Below are 16,350 nucleotides of genomic sequence, written 5' to 3'. Positions count from 1 at the left end.
AGTTTCCAGAGACCCTCTTTATTTTACAGGTGGCCTCATGTGTGTGAAGCATACTAAAAGGTTTAGTCCGAGCTGAAGTAATAATATGGTCTTTATTCACCTCTTTACTCAAAATCAGTGCATGGTTCATAGTAAATTCAATTAGTTACTAACAGTTCAATTTCTCATCACTTCTCATAGGAAGGCTTCACTCATTGTGCAGTTTCCACACTTTCCCTGATCGATCAGCACTCTGAAGCAGTATCAGGAATCAGTGATTAGCTTAGTAAAGCTACCTGGTGTTAAAAATACAGGATCTTTGGCCACAACCACATGGACACAATACAGCGTAGTGTCCATGTGGTTGCGTCAGTTTCACACCTAAACATGTTAATACAATGATTTTTAAAATCCAAATGTACATACCCCCACCTGACATCCTGTCAAAGCATTGCTTGTCATCACATTTGTTCTGTTTGGGATGTGTGCAGTTATATCAGCAGCTTGTGTTAGTTGTGTAAAGTTTATTTTAAGAAAAGATCTGACATGAGGACGTGTACAAGCTGCGGATTGATCTGTAATTCCATCTGCTCTAATAATTCTGCAAAAGGATCCTTGTCGTCCTTCGTGTCAAACTTTCAACCCTAAACACTGAGGGGGAAAAAGTAATTTGGTGTTGTTCAATCTGAACTAATGAGCCATTTGAAGTGAGGTTGGCAATGATTTACTTCAGAGTGAGCTGTGCATGGCCACGCACAAGTATTGATCGCAACATGAGTTATTCAGAGCAATTGACAAGTGTAGCATTCAACTCCATCACTTCATTCATTCTTTTGCCTGTGAGCTAGAAAAATGAAAACACGTTAGATGGGACTGCAGGGCTGACATGGTAAACAACATGATACAGAAGTAGAGAGACTGGATTAAGAGTACTTAGTGGAAATGGAGAATGAGTTGGTAACACAGGGTCTTGGCTGTTTCAGAGATGGTCTGTAAGGACTGTGTGTTTGTCTCATTCTCCCTATCTCCCTCTCTCTCTCTTGTATGCACACATAACGGCCTTTAGTCCTGTGAAAGGTCAAGGAGGATCTAATTAAAAGAGGCTGGAAGATGTTAATACATGCTCTTTGCTCCATTAGCAGGCTCAAACGCTGCCCTCTCGGTTGAATTGCGTGGTTTCTCCCCTTACATTTAGCACTTTATCTCCCTCTTTGTCTCGGCCTTTATGCTTCGCTGTCTTTGTTTTTGTCTCTTTCTCCTTCACCCTTAGGTCGGCTAAGAATACTGCCTATATGAATTAATGCCTTGGAAAGTTTCCAATAAAGAAATGGTTCATTTATTATGCGATTTCCTTTTAAACAGACCAGCTTCGTAACAGCTACCAGGTGGGGAACGACCACTCACTGAGGGTGATCTATGCGAACGGGATGGACACGCACTACCAGACAGAGCCTCATATTCTGGCAGGTGTGTTTTAAACATATTGTCTTCAATTTATAATCTATGAGAGGATCGTATGCTGTCTTTATTTTGACTTATATGTATATGCAGTGTGTGGAAAGCACTGGTTTGGGACCATCTACACATGTTGAGATTTCTGCTCCCTGCCTCTGCGGTAGAACGTCTCTGAACCACAACTGTCTCTGTCCTGTTGTTCCCTTTTCTTTGTGATTTGGATCTCTCTGCAGCTAAACACCTGCAGAAAGAGCTGTCAGAATTATTAGAGTTGAACAAAACTAACTCAAACTAACTAAAAGTTGACGTAAAAAACATTTTAAACAATTGAAATGATTTTGTGAACTTGGAAAACTTAACTAAATTCTATTAAATATAAAGGAAGTTTTAGAAATGTTATCAGCACTTCACTGTCAGCCTGCTGAGGCTTTGACATGTTTGTTTACACTGTAAGGTCTCAAAGTTCCTGTGATGAGTTTCATAACTCTTGCCACTTACGTAAGCTCTCCATACAATAATATTTAAAAAGACTAAAACTAAACATTTCCAACAATAAAAACTAATTAGTAAATATAAAACTGCTGGAATGGTGCAGTGTTTGTTTCACGTGTTAGGACTTGATTTGCACTGAGAGTAAAAAACTGAAGGAGAATTGTTTTGAAATGATTGCCTAAATATGTGTAAGCTTGACAAAACATGTTGTAACATTTTGGAAATAAAAGGAAACACTGGGAGGTGATCAGTCTCTAGAGAACCAGAAGTAGAGATGTAAACATCTTAAGTTATTTCAGTATTGTTACATTTTAGTCTCAGAATATAAAATAATTTATTGTTATTTTAGGTACAGTTGTTTGTTTTTTATACCTTACAGGGATCAGCCTTGAACCTCCCATTTGAATCTTCTATAACCCAGTTCTAGAAATGATCCTGTGTAAAATGAAAACAAAATGTAACCATATTTTTGTCTCAACAGAACATAGAAAACCAATGAGTTTTTACTGAGGAAAAACATTTTAAAATTTTATATTAAAAACAACAACAACAACAAACCTCTCACCTTTGAATTTATGGACAGCAACATGTCTCCAAAACGACTGGACACGTTTACCGCAGTGTAGCATCCCGTCTTCTTTTGACATTAGTCCATAAACATGTGGAAACTGAGAGTTTCAGTTGCTCAGATGTCCTGCGTCTTTATTGTATGTTTTATTTCATGTGCCCATTGGTGAAAGGTCTGGACTGCAGGCAGGCCGGTTCAGCACCTAAACTCTTCTACTATAAAGACATGCTGTTTTAACAGATTATCTAGCTGCAAGGCCTTCCCTCAAAAAGATGTCGTCTGTGTGGGAATATATGTTGTTTAAAATGTACAAGAAATTGAGATTCTTGTACACTAAACCATCAGGGCTTCACATGTTCTCGTACCTATGTAGGTGCTGCTAACCCAACTGTTGCGCGACGTAACATGACTCTGCCGGGAGAGAACGGCCAAAACCTGGTGGAATGGAGGTTCAGGAAGGAGCAGACGAGAGGAAAAGTCATCGTCTTTGGAAGAAAACTCAGAGTGAGTGCTCTTTAGCTCAAACTTTAGATAAGCAGAGACCAATAAAACCTACAGTTTGTTGTTCATTTAAATCAAACTCGGGTTGGTTTTCCCGCTTGGTGCGCCTCGTTTGTGCAGGTGTGAACACAATAATCGCACTGGGCTACGGACCAAAACAACCGCAGTGGTCCTGGTGTGGGTCTAAATGAACTCCAGTGTGTTTATGGTTAAAAAGAGATAAACGTAATAAGTATAAGAATCCGAGGTGCATATCCATATTCTCCAATGTTTTTTGCCAAACCATCATTCATTATTTTGTTGTTATATATCAGCATCCAGCATCAGCCATAGATGTCTACAGAAGGTGTCTGTAGTGTGATAGCTCATGCACTCATGAGCAGAGGGGTACCACCAGCTGTAACAAGTGTCTTAAAGAAAGGTGAGAGAACAAACAAGTCTATCACAGAGACTGAAATCCTAAATCTTTGCTATAAGGCAGCAAAGCTCACATGGTGCTGAGTTATGAGACTGCAATCACTGTATCCATCATGTAGGTTACAGAGGAGTTTCACTGTCTGTATATTATAGGTGCGTGTTTTTGTTCTTGCAAGCTGTTAGGAAAGGAAGAACAGCGATTTGACTGCAGCGCTTTGAAAATGACATGACGCACTCTCTCCCAGCCTAACGGGACAAAATCCTTTTAGTCATGTGGCTACAGTGAACACAGCTGAGCTGCTCTCAACATGGCCCAACAAGCAATAATGAAAGTGTCACCACAGGTGACCCATTACTCATAATAGGGAGTGTTCTGTTATGAACTAGCAGTAATGAGTTGTAGACGTGTTTTTATTAATGAGTGTTCAGAGGTGAATTTAAATAAAGTATGTGCACATTTGTGAGTAATTTGAAGTATAATTTGTCATTAATAACTCAATGACAGTCCAGCTGTCTTCCAACTTAATGATGACAGTGTAATTGCAGTCCTTTGAAGAGGAGCAAAGTTTAATCCAGTCTTTCTACTAAATACTAATGATCTTACTGTTTTATTGGGTTCTGCTGCTGTGAACTGAGGACAACATGTCAGTGAATTAGAAAGCTGCATGTTTAAGCTGCATGAAAAAGCCTACTGTCAGACAAGAAACAGCAACTTTACTGTGATGACAAGTACGGCACATAGGACAGCTACTGACTTACTTTTTAATGTCCATGTGCATTTGTTTAGCTGTCTGGTGATAGGGTCTGGTCACCTCAGCATGAGGCAGCCAGTCTTTGAAACGCGGAAGAACTTTGTCTGGATTTTTTTTTATTTCTAAAAATAGCAAATAAAGCAAAAAAAAAAAGCAATAAAGACTTGGTTCCTGGTGCAGATCAGGAGTTGATCTTAGCTCACTGACTCAGGCGCAGATTTTTAAGTAACTCAATTGTTATTTCATGGATCATGCTTCAAATCTCAGGTTAACACTTATTAGAATATTTATTGCTAAGGTCTTTGATCAGAGGGGTGACTAAGTATTTATCATGAAACATCTCAGAAATAAGAGACAGTCCAGCCTGTCTCTTACTTCTGAGATGTTTTATATTTACAATATGTGTGGTACTCCCTAAGAACAAAGCATATGCACTATATTGCACTATTATCGTCTGGGTTAACACACGTATGAAGTTTGTTGCAGCTAAAACAACTGCAATTCATCTGGGAATATTTGACCCTTTTTTACAGAAGCCCATGTGTGGTATCAGACACTGATCTTAGACAAGAAGATTTGGTTTAGTCTCTGCTCTAATTCACCCCCAAAAGACTTCTTTCGGGTTGAGGTCAGGACTCTGTGCAGGCCAGTCAAATTCTTCCACTTGCAAAGTTTATGCCTGAACTTGTTGCACTGGTGTTATCCTATCACAGTACAATTCACTGAACTCCTTTAGAGTTCCCCATTCTTTGACAAATGTTGGTAGAAGCAGTGTGCATGCCTATGTGCTTGATTTTATACATCTGTGGGCATGAAGGGGATTGGGACATCTGAATTCCATTATTTGGATGGGTGAGTGAATAGTATGTACACAGTGATTTGTCTGGAAACGTTTTAGGAAATGTACACTTTCCACAATATTCAGGTTGGGGAAACCTGCAGTCAGCTGAGACTGAAGAAGTCACCTGGATGGGTGACAAAACGTTTCTCCCACAAAACGCTACGTCCAGATGAACAGAATCAACTTTTGGAGATTTGCTTACCTGGATGATTGAGAATGCATCAAGACTTTCCAAAATACTTTACATTTATGAAGAATTTAGCACACTGGCTTCATATTTACTGTCAGTTTGTGCATTTTGTGTAATTTTTGATATTTTGTATATCTTAATGCATGTTTTATGAATGTGTCTCCGCCTCTTCAGGTGAATGGGAGGAATTTGCTGTCTGTGGATTATGATCGTACACTGCGAACTGAGAAAATCTATGATGACCACAGGAAGTTCCTGCTGAAGATCATCTATGATACCCAAGGCCATCCAACACTCTGGGTTCCTAGCAGCAAGCTGCTGTCAGTTAACCTAACATACTCCAGGTAATTCCTTTTGTCTCTGTTTCACACAAACATTCTGGTTTCAAACCTTTGCAGATTCCTGTTGTTTGCATGTTCTCACAGTGGCTGCATGTATTCTCTCCTATGCTGATGCCTAAATATGCCTAAAAAAATGTAAAACAATGTGTGAATATGGTGGAAAGTACTAATGGCTATTTCGTGCTTGAGCTCTAGCCTGCATTTACACTGGTGTTCATTTTGTCTCAGCATCTCAGTTGTCTCTCCCTTGCTGTCTGTTACAGACACACACAGTGTAAAACTGCTTTTGCTGTGCACAACTGTCTCATTATTTTAACCATTTCTGTGAGTTAGATGGAATCATTTGTGGAAGCGGTCGCATCTTCTTACACGGTTATAGATTTAATTGCTTAATACAGTGCTTTTCAAAGAGGCTGCTCTCACTGAACAAGTCGTGGAGATCTATGATTGGGCACAGTTAGCGATCACGCTAAATGCATAATGAAAGACCAGGCTGTGGTAATATGGATCACCTAGTGTGGGAACAACTTAAAGTGCTTTGAGTATTCAGAAAGAGTGAAAAACCTGATAAGTGGCATTGGAACATTCCCACAATGGAAATGAACACTCCATGATGGAGTTTAGGTTTTAGGTTGTGTTTAATTCAAGACAAATATACTAAATGAACAGCCTAAGATGATGGTTTGACAGGAACAACTAAACTGACTAAAATAAAAACTCAACTTGATTTATTCCAAGAAGCTAGGATGATGTGAATAATAAGGCCAAAAGATACATGGGAACACAGACGATAGGAACAAAGACATAACGATATACATAAAGTCAGAGTTGAGCTGAAGTGAAAGAACTCAAAGGTGGAAACAATTTGAGAAGCAGAGGAGGGAAAAGAACAAACACAGGTGGCAAAATGTCAAAGCAGTTACCAAAATAAAACAGGATATAACTAAAAGTAACAAAAGACAGGAACAAACAGGAGATGCAGGGAAAGGATGCAGAAGGATCATCCCATTACCCCCAACTGGTCACAGCAGATGCCCCCCCTCCCTGAGCCTGGTTCTGTCAGAGGTTTCTTCCTGTTAAAAGGGAGTTTTTCCTTCCCACTGTTGCCAAAGTGCTTGCTCAAAGAGGGTTGTTTGATTGTTAGGTTTTCTCTCTATTATTGCTAAATCCTGAACTTACAGTATAAAGTGTCTTGAGGCAACTGTTGCTGTGATTTGGTGCCATATAAATAAAATAGAAACTGAATTGATTTGAAAATGAAAAAGTAAACACAAAGAAATAAGAAACAGATCAAAGGAACAGGAACCAAAATGCAACTACTTAAAAGCTCATCACTAGATTTTGGTTAGGCTCAAGTTCTGGCAATGTTTGAAATGTTGGTAATCTGACTTTGTGTCTGTATGTCCAGTTCGGGTCAAGTGACAGGTCTCCAGAGGGGTCCGACCACAGAGAGATGGGAATACGACAGTCAGGGACGAATCATTTCCAGAGTCTTCGCTGATGGAAAGATGTGGAGTTACACGTATCTGGACAAGGTACAGGATAACGTCGAGAAAACCACACATGCATACATCACTGTGGAGCTTCAGTGTGAATGAGTCACTTAAAAAATGATTTGTATTCTGAGCTCCATTTTTCTGTGGCTCTGATGTGGATTTAGCCGCTACACGGTATGAGCAGATGAGCGATCATGGCTACGGTCCCTTCCATGACGTTTGGGTGAAAGACACAATTATGTATTTCCCGAGTGCGGTTCAACAGAGCAAGGAACTTTTAACACAACTTCCTCAAATGTCAAACTTTTTGGATGCTTACATTATTTCACTTTGCATGCAGACACAAAGTTATTTCTCAAAAACTACCAGGGTCAAAATTATAAGCTAACAGTCAATGTGTATCCTTTTCCGCTGGATAACCACGTCTCCTTAGTAAGCCCAACCTTTGCTTTGTTTGGGATTCAAGTCAGGGCTTTGTGCTTGCCAGTCAATAATGTTGACTCTGGTCTTCTGCATGTAGTTGCCTACCAGGCGCAGCGTATGTTTTGGGTCATTGTCGTGGTGGAAGACCCAGTTTTGCTGCCGACTGAGTAAAGTTTTCTTTCAAAATCTTCACATTTCATCTTTCTTTATGATTCTTTCCTCCATGATGAGATTCCAACTTCCAGACACACTGAAGCATCCCCACAGCATAATACTCCCACCTCCGTGTTTCACTGTGGTCGTCGTTCTTTCTCCAAACATAAGCAGCATCTCTGTGACCAAAGAGCTCTCGTTTTATCTCATCTGACCAAAACACATGCTTCCAGTATTCATAATGTTTCTCCAGGTTGTCCTTAGCATACTTCAGTCTGAGTATTTCTTGGTCTGCATCCTTGCAGTCCGTTCCTGTGTGGAGTTCTGCTGATCGTCTTCATTGAGAATATAATTGCTGACTTGGTGAAGTCATTAGTCTTTAAAGACACGTCTCACAAGTTTTCTTTCCAGAGTCTTTGAACTCTTTCACTTCCTACTGCCAGGCTTCTTCTATATTTTTGAACTTGCTGAAGTTTTTATTCTGTTTGTAAATTTGAAGATAAGTCTCGGATTTAACTTCATTTTACAAGCTTTGAACATTACAAAGTTAACACACATCAGCTCACAGCAGTGGTTCGTATTATGACTCAATAAAAATGTTGTTATTTCAGGGGGGCCAATAATATCGACCATGCTCATTTAGGCTTTCTTTTTTTATGAAATAATTCTATACTAAAGGAAAATCAATATGTTTAAAAATGAAATGTTGAAAATCTCTTGCTCTGTTTAAAAAGCACTTTTATAACAGAGGACTTAAAAAAATAGTGACAAAAATAAAAACTTTTTATTAGGAGGCCAAACATTTGGTCCTCGGCTGTACAGCAGTTGTTCTTGCACAATATTAACATATATATGAAACTGTTTGTCAATTTTAATTACTCAATAAATGAAGGTGCTGGAATGCTTGATTGTTTACTGTACGCACTAGATTATGGACGCCCTCACACGTATCATCAATACTTATCAGTTAATGTATATTAATTGTGTATTTTAAAAGAAGACCTGCATGTGCATGCACACACATTCATGATGTCAGCTGGCCCTATCTCAGGACGGTACTGTCACTGAGATGCTTTGTGACTCTGCAGGGATAAAACAAACAGACACACAAAATAAAAATTCTGGCCTAACAAAGCATGCACAAATAATTAAAGCTTTTTTCTTGTGTAAAGTTAGTGAGGGAAACAAGCAGCGAACGAGACCCTCGTTACAAACAGAAAACTCATATCTTCAAACACAAAAGGCAGGACTGTCTTTCCAGAGTTATAAGAAGTCCTAGTCACGTGGGGAGCAAAGAGATAACATGCATTAAACAGTTAAAGGTAATAACATCGATTCTCAGAGGAAAATATATTGTCTTCAAGATCAGTGATAGGCACAAATATCTGAGCTCAAGTTCCAGAAGGTGAATTCATAGCCTGAGTGATAATTTGGCGTTAATAGAACATAGTAGACGTGGACACAGATTTAAAGGGGAGTCATGGTATGCAGGGATGCTAAATGGTAAAAAATGTGAAACACCAGTGAACTTGCCTTGCAGCTCTACATCTGTAAAAGAGCGAATCACACAGAGACATATTTCACTCTAAATAAATTCATGTAAAATAATGACTGAAGAAGGAAGGAACACAAAAAATGAACAGAGGATTAAACAGCGTGCCCTTAAAGGTGGAGATGTGTCAGACAGAAAATCCAGATGTGAGGAAATGATGGGCTCCTAAAGAATGAGAATGAAAAACAGCAGTGATGAAACAAAAACAGCCCATCTTGTGCCTTTAAGAGGAAACGAGGGCGGATTGCTTGCAGTGTAAGAGCTGTGTTGGTAAATCAGAAACATTTTGGTTTTATTAGCTTCATCAGAGCCTGAGACTACACAGCAGCAGGCCTCATCTGTATGGGAGTGATAGAGAAAGAAGAAGAAAGATTTTGCAGTGACAGGCACTACTGTGTCAGGGGATAGTTGGAGCTTACTTAGGAGATAGACAGACATGGAGAGACTGAGCTAGAAAGAAAACAGCAAGTGTGCATGAAGAGAAGCAGGAATCACAGTAAAGCAAGGAAGTGTAGCGTGTAAGAGACAAGAAGAGAGGAAGGAGTAAGTAACAGCTTTACAAGATTCATTGAAACAGAAGGAAGTAAGCAGGTTCATATTTAGTACATACTATCACAGTGTAGCAGTCTCAGTGCATTTTAGAAGATGAGAGAAATCCATCAACTTACAGTATGACATTATTCAACTATTTAATTTAGAAATTAAATAGTTGACACATCCTATTTTATGTAATAAATAAAATAGGATGGGGTCAGTGGAAGTTTGTGTTTGGTTGAGTATTTCTTTGTTAACAATGCTTCTTGGCAATGAATCTTACACTGCTGGGAAGTCTGTTTCTATCCCCCTCAATGATCCCACATTTTAGGGAAAATTCATTTGTAGTTTAAGGAGCAGAGCTGAGTGTATGGGCTGAACCCAGAAAAAACTTGCCAAATCTGTATCTGTATCGAAGCAGAGATCTGGGGAACCTTTTCCTGCATCTAAGGGCCCAGTAAACTGTCACCTGCACTAACCACAAATGGAGAAAGTTTGGAATCACCAGATCTTTTCGTAAAGCTGGTCGCCCAACCAATCTGACCAATCCTAGTTGTCAAGGAGGTGGCCAAAGACCCGATGCTCTGACTGAGCTCTCTCACATCACGAGAAACAAAATTCTCTGGTCTGAAGAGATTGAACTCTTTGACCTGAATGCCAAGTGTCATGTCTAGAGGACACCAGGCACTGCTTATTGCCATCCCTACAGTGAAGCATGGTGCATATAGACGTAGACTTGCCCCACACAGAGGAAATTCACGTGTTACAGCAGCACAAGGGTTAACAAGAAGAGAATTAGAGATTTATTAGGAAAGAAATTAAAAAACTTTAATAAAAAAATAGTGTACAAATAACAAACCATCTACTTCCTGCTATCTACAAATAGTTGGAAGTAGTACAGTGGTAGTATACACATGTATATTTTTGTAAGTATTGCATGTGTTTATTGCACAGTCTAGCTGCTATCATGACAAAGGACCTGCCACAGCCTTGTTGTAGCAGTCTGCTGCTGAAGATGCTGCTCAGGCCCTCCAAAGTCTCATGGAGGAGGTGAGAGGTGTTGTCCTTAATGAACATCAGACTGGCTTACCTCCTCCTCTATGGAGTCTGTCTAGGACAGAGCCCGGCCCTCTTGAAGCCATTTCCTGTGCCTCTCTGTGCTGCCAACTCCCCAGCACACACCTGCACACATCCAGTGGTGGCTGTATCATCAGAAAAAATCTGGAGGTGTCAGTTAGTGGTGTTATATCTGAAGTTTGATGTGTTGAGGCTAAAGAGGAAGGCAGAAAGCACCACCCCTTGACGGTTCCCCGTGCAGCATACCACCAACTCAGACCCACAGTCCTTGAAGCCTCATGTACTGTGGTCTCGGTGAGGTAGTCAGTTGTCCATGGAGTCAGGTGACGGTCAACTCCTTCTCCTGGAATGGAGTGGTCAGGATGGGGGTGGGAGGGATGTATGAAGCAGCCTCAGGTGGTGTGAAGAGGGGGAGGGAGTTTTTCAAACCTGTTGAAAAACAGATTCAGTTCATCTCCACACTCCTTACTGCTGTTGTCCTGAGCACTCCCCCCACTCTTTCCATATCTTCAGCCATCTTCACACCTCTCTGCTCCAGCTGCTGCTCCAATTTCTTCCTGTAGCTGTCCCTGCCCTGCATTATTCACAATTTAAGTTCTATTTGGACTCTCGTCAGACCTTCTTTGCCCCCTCATCCAACAGCGCTCTTCTTCTAACTCAGCAGGGCATTTATCTCAGGGGTCACCCATGGTTTAGTGTTTGAAAAGACCCCTACTTTCTTAGAGGGTAAATTGCTCTCTACACGGAAAGTGATGTAATCTATGATGCAGTGGGTCAGGTTGTCCACGCCATGTGGACTGCAGAGTACATTTTAGCCTGTAGTTTTGAAGCAGCCCCTCTTAGCAGCCTCTGCTAATCTGAAGGTTGGTGGTTTGGTCCAGTCTACATGCCAGATATCCTTGGGCAAGATACTAACTCCAGGTTGCTCTCTGCTGAATGTCTGTGTGTGTGGCAGATTCAATTAAATTCAGCACTTAGATAGAAAATATGTAGCAAAAAGTGCTGGTGTGAATGAGGCAAGTTGTGTAAAGTGCTTTGAGTGCTCAAACAGAGGAGAAAAGTGGTCAAATGAAATTTATTTAAAAAGTGAAGGAACATTTTTACAAGTGAAAATTCTTCTTAATTTGGCTGCTCTCTTTAAGGGTCCCCACAGCAAATCATCTCCCTCGATATCCTTCTACCCCTGGCATTCAAGATTCAAAGTGTTTATTGTCATGTGTCACAAGAGAAAAGGTATTTCTTTGTGCAATGAAATTCTTTCTTTACTGTCCACCCACAGATGCTGATTAATATATGCAATAGAAATAGAACATATAAATACAAATAGTACAAATAAATAGATGAAGGCAGAAAAGGAGACAAAGTATGGAGATTTGAAACAGATGTGTGCGAAAGAGCTATAGCTTAATATGTAAGATGACCAGACGTGCAAAAAAAATATTATTACTGTTCAAAATCGGTCAGCTGTTCAAGAGTCTGATGGCAGTGGGGAAGAAGGAGTTAGTGAGTCTGGATGTTCTAGATTTCACTTCTAAACCTTCGTCTCGAGGGCAGAAGTGTGAACAGTCCGTGTTGGGGGTGTGTGTTGGGTCTTTGAGGATGGAGGCAGCTCTCCTCTGGACTCTGCGATGGTAGATCTACCCCATTTCGCTGTGCAAGAAACTGCACAATGACAATAAAAAGCTCTAAGTCTCTAAGTCTAAGTCTCTAGATGCTCTGCAGAGAGAGCAGCGGAGTTCTGATTATCTTCTCCGCGGTTGTTATCACTCTCTGCAGGCGTTTGCGGTCCATAGCAGTAGTGCTGCCGGTACCATGCAGTGATGCAGCTGGTCAGGGTGCTCTCCACAATGCAGCTGTAGAACCTGCTGAGGATCTTGGCCGACATACCAAATTTCCTCAGCCTCCTGAGGAAATACAGCCGCTGCTGAGCTTTCTTGACCAGCTGTGTGGTGTTCAGTGTCCAGGTGAGGTCCTCAGAGATGTAGACGCCCAGGTACCCGGATAGACAACGGTGGGTGAGGCCTCCTCTTCTTCCTTGTGTCCCACTATCATCTCCTTTGTCTTGTCAGTGTTGAGGGTGAGGTTGTTGTCCTCACACCATGACACCAGACCGGCCACCTCTCTCCCATAAGCCGCTTCGTCTCCTCCAGTGATGCGACCGATCACTGCAGTGTCGTCTGCGAACTTCAGTATGATGTTATCCCTATTGGAGGCGACACAGTCGTGGGTGTACAGGGTGTAGAGGATGGAGCTGAGGATGCAACCTTGTGGGACACCAGTGTTTGTAATAATGCTGGCTGTTGCCAATCCTGACAGACTGGGTCCTGCCAGTCAAAAAGTCCTGTAGCCAGTCACAGAGGGTGGGGTGCAGGCCGAGTGTTGCCAGCTTGTGAGTGAGTTTGTGTGGGATGACAGTATTCATCCCTATTGCACCAACCTTCTACATGTCCTCTTTCACTGCATCCATCAATGCGGTCTTCCTCTGTACCTCTAGCTGGCAGCTGTATACATCTTTTGTCCAATGTGTCCATTATTCCCCCAAACCACTGCCAAAGCATCTCAACCTTGCCTTTCTAACTTTATCTCCAAGCTAACTGAGGAGTCTCTGGGGATACTCTACTCATTTCTAATATTGTCCATGACAGGGGATTTCTTTAAATCACCCTGCCGTTCTTTCTTTAGCCAAGACTCCTGAGTTGTAAAACACAAACACTGCAGTTTCTTTTACTCGCGAGGACGGTCACAGAGCGCTCGCACAGGAGACACTCATGGACTCGCGCTTTGTCACCGTCTGCGTTCTTTATTTATACAAGATTGTTCTGTGTGTGTGTGTGTGTGTGTGTGTGTGTGTGTGTGTGTGTGTGTGTGTGTGTGCAAAGATAACAACGTCACTCAGATCAGCGGGTTTTTCCCTTTCTACATCTGTATGTTCTCGTAAAAGAGCTGAGCTTTCTCTTCTCTACATCTAAATGTTCAGAAAAACAGGAAGCGGTTAGTATCTGCATAAGTTCATCACACAAGTTACTAGGTGAAAAGAAAAATAGAAATGTGCTTAATGATAACTGAAAGGATACATTTCATGTAGCTGATCACATATATACAATTTTTCTCCTGACAGTCCATCACTTACAACAAAACTCTGCCACCTCCAGCTTTTCCTCCTGTCTTTGTGTTAGTCTCACCATCTCCACACCATACACCATAGCAGCTCTCACTATCATCTACTAAATATATCTCCACCCTGCAAACACTTTCTTCTTCACCTCTCTTCTGCACTGTCCATTGCTTTGGATCATTGACTTCAGGTATTTAAACTCATCTACCTTCAATGCTTCCACTGCTTGCGTGTTCACCTTTCCAGCTACCTTCCTGTCATTCACACACATATTCTTTCTTGATTCTATTGATTTTCATTTTTCTTTTCTCCAGAGCATACCTCCACCTGCTCCCTGCTCTTACTACTGAATTAAAATGTCGTCTGTGAAGGTCATAGTCCACGGAGACCTCATTTGTCCACCATCACCACTTCAAACAAGATGAGGCTCAGAGCTGATGTAATCCTATCCCCTTTAAAACCATCTATCACCTCTACTGCACACCTCACCACTGTCTCACATTCCTCATACATGTCCTCCAGGGTGGAGCAGGACACATAGCTCTCTGCCACACTTGACGAACATCATAGTTTGTTTTTTAGCATGCTGTCAATAGTACACCTCATTCTGATCTACTCCTTACTTCTCCACCAACACCCTCAATAAAAACCTTTCATCTATAGTGTTCCTTCTTTGCTGCTTGCTGACCCTCTCCCTTCAGTCTAGCTTCAACAACTCTTTCTCATGGTATGGCTCATCAGCTTTCCTGTCATATTGGTTCCTAGAGCTTATCTCTTATTGTCTAAAGGCGAAGAAAGATGCCCAACGGATTTACTTTACCAAATGGACCATCCCAGCCTTTCCGTAATGGTCTATTTGATTCACCTTTTATTGTTTATTTTATTTTATTTTCACTTGCTAAATACGGGACAGACTTGACTGGGGAAAAGAAAGGGGAGAAAGAAAGAGGGAAAGAAAAACAACGGGGAAGAGGGACGGTGATAAAGGGCAAAAAACAAAAACCAACAAAATAAGCAGACAAACAATACATATATCGATCACCTGGATCACCTGTTGAGAAAGAAAAAAGAGAAAACAAGCAGAAGAAAAAAAAGAGCAATATAATAAACAACATCATGATGATCTATGTGAATATAACAGTAAATACTAGATATTAAACATTATTGTGCAGCACGTAAGATCGACAGCACACAGTGTGCTTTGAGGTAGGAGCCAAAAAGGGTGTAGTTTGTGTGTGTGAGCACCCGTGTGTACACCTGTGAGCATGAACGCGCTTGTATTTAAAAGGTTCCTTCATGTAGTGATCTGCTAGAGGGTGTGGGGGGCCACAGCCCCGTCCTCCAGGGCATGAAGCAGGTATGGAGGAGATCAAAGCTCCAGACATCCAGAGGCCCTCAGAACTAGGGATGGGTACCGGTATCCGGTGCCATTATGGCACCGGTTCTGACATAAACGGTAGTAACCAGACCGAAAAGCAGCGCACATTTCGGTGCTTTTTTTTTTTTTTTTTTTTTTTTCATGAGATGTCATACACTTTGGATTCTAGCCAATCATTTTACCTTTCCAAGGATAGTAGGCGGGCCCAGGTACGTACGTTCTTTTAGAGCAGAGCTACAGATTAAAAATGCCCAAGGCGAAGCGGTTAAAAGTTTTGCTGTACTTCACAGCAAAAGATGCAAACTCAGCAGCCTGCAACAAGTGCTTTAAGCCCCACGCCCCCGGTACCGGGACCAAAAAGGAGGAGATCACGTTTAATCGGTTATAACACGGGGTGAGAAATATAAGTCTAGACATGTGTGGTATCCACAGAAACCTCTGAATCTCAGCTAAAATCTCATATAAACCATTTCTACAACCACCAAACTCAACGAAAAAAAGCCATGATTAAACGAGCAGTTATGTAAATGCGCACAAGTCCGCTAAACAAACAAGGCGAACCAGAAATTCTCCAGACTTCATGTAACTGGCTAAAGAAAGGCTGGTTATCTTCCAGAGCTATCACCAATTCCAAACACCAAGTTTCACCACGCTTTGACCAAAATTCACTGAATGAGCTGCAAAAGAAGACCACAAAAACACACAGCGGCGCAAATGCGCTAAGACAGAAATTGGCTTACCATCCAGATTTCCTCCGTTATTTTCGCCAGTAGCCGGTAGCCACGTGATTATCAGCAGTTCCCACGCCTACCTAGCCACATCAGAGCCGTTTTCCGTCAAAAACCTCCATTTTAGACCCACCTATAGACACGTGACTGGACAGACGTTACATGCAGTAAATTTGGGCTCACGTGGGTTTTGGCCTTGGAACGTCTGATTGGTTGAAGTAACGTGAACGTGGCATCGTTACTGTGATTCTATTGGCTCAAACAATTAAAAAGAGGTGTCAATCATGCAAATTGACCAAAAGAAACCAAAGTTACAGCCCCTCAGAGTTTAAAGGGCCAGAGACCAATGGTTAATTCT

At 41.3% G+C, this 16,350-nt stretch overlaps 1 protein-coding gene across 7 annotated transcripts in view; it reads left to right on the top strand.

The window, feature by feature from the left end:
• tenm3 (teneurin transmembrane protein 3) overlaps window positions 1–16,350 on the top strand; it is a 266,186-nt gene that overhangs the window by 227,937 nt on the left and 21,899 nt on the right. For all 7 annotated transcript variants that reach the window (XM_063475648.1, XM_063475647.1, XM_063475646.1 and 4 more), the window contains 4 exons: window positions 1,342–1,446; window positions 2,868–2,998; window positions 5,370–5,539; window positions 6,945–7,071. In XM_063475648.1, the coding sequence (XP_063331718.1) occupies window positions 1,342–1,446; window positions 2,868–2,998; window positions 5,370–5,539; window positions 6,945–7,071 (533 nt within the window). The remainder of the gene's footprint in view (window positions 1–1,341; window positions 1,447–2,867; window positions 2,999–5,369; window positions 5,540–6,944; window positions 7,072–16,350) is intronic.

This window comes from Pelmatolapia mariae, linkage group LG6 (genome assembly GCF_036321145.2).
Source record: "Pelmatolapia mariae isolate MD_Pm_ZW linkage group LG6, Pm_UMD_F_2, whole genome shotgun sequence".
Taxonomy (NCBI): domain Eukaryota; kingdom Metazoa; phylum Chordata; class Actinopteri; order Cichliformes; family Cichlidae; genus Pelmatolapia; species Pelmatolapia mariae.
Note: the sequence above shows the minus strand (reverse complement) of the source record. Positions and strands in the feature narration are given on the sequence as shown.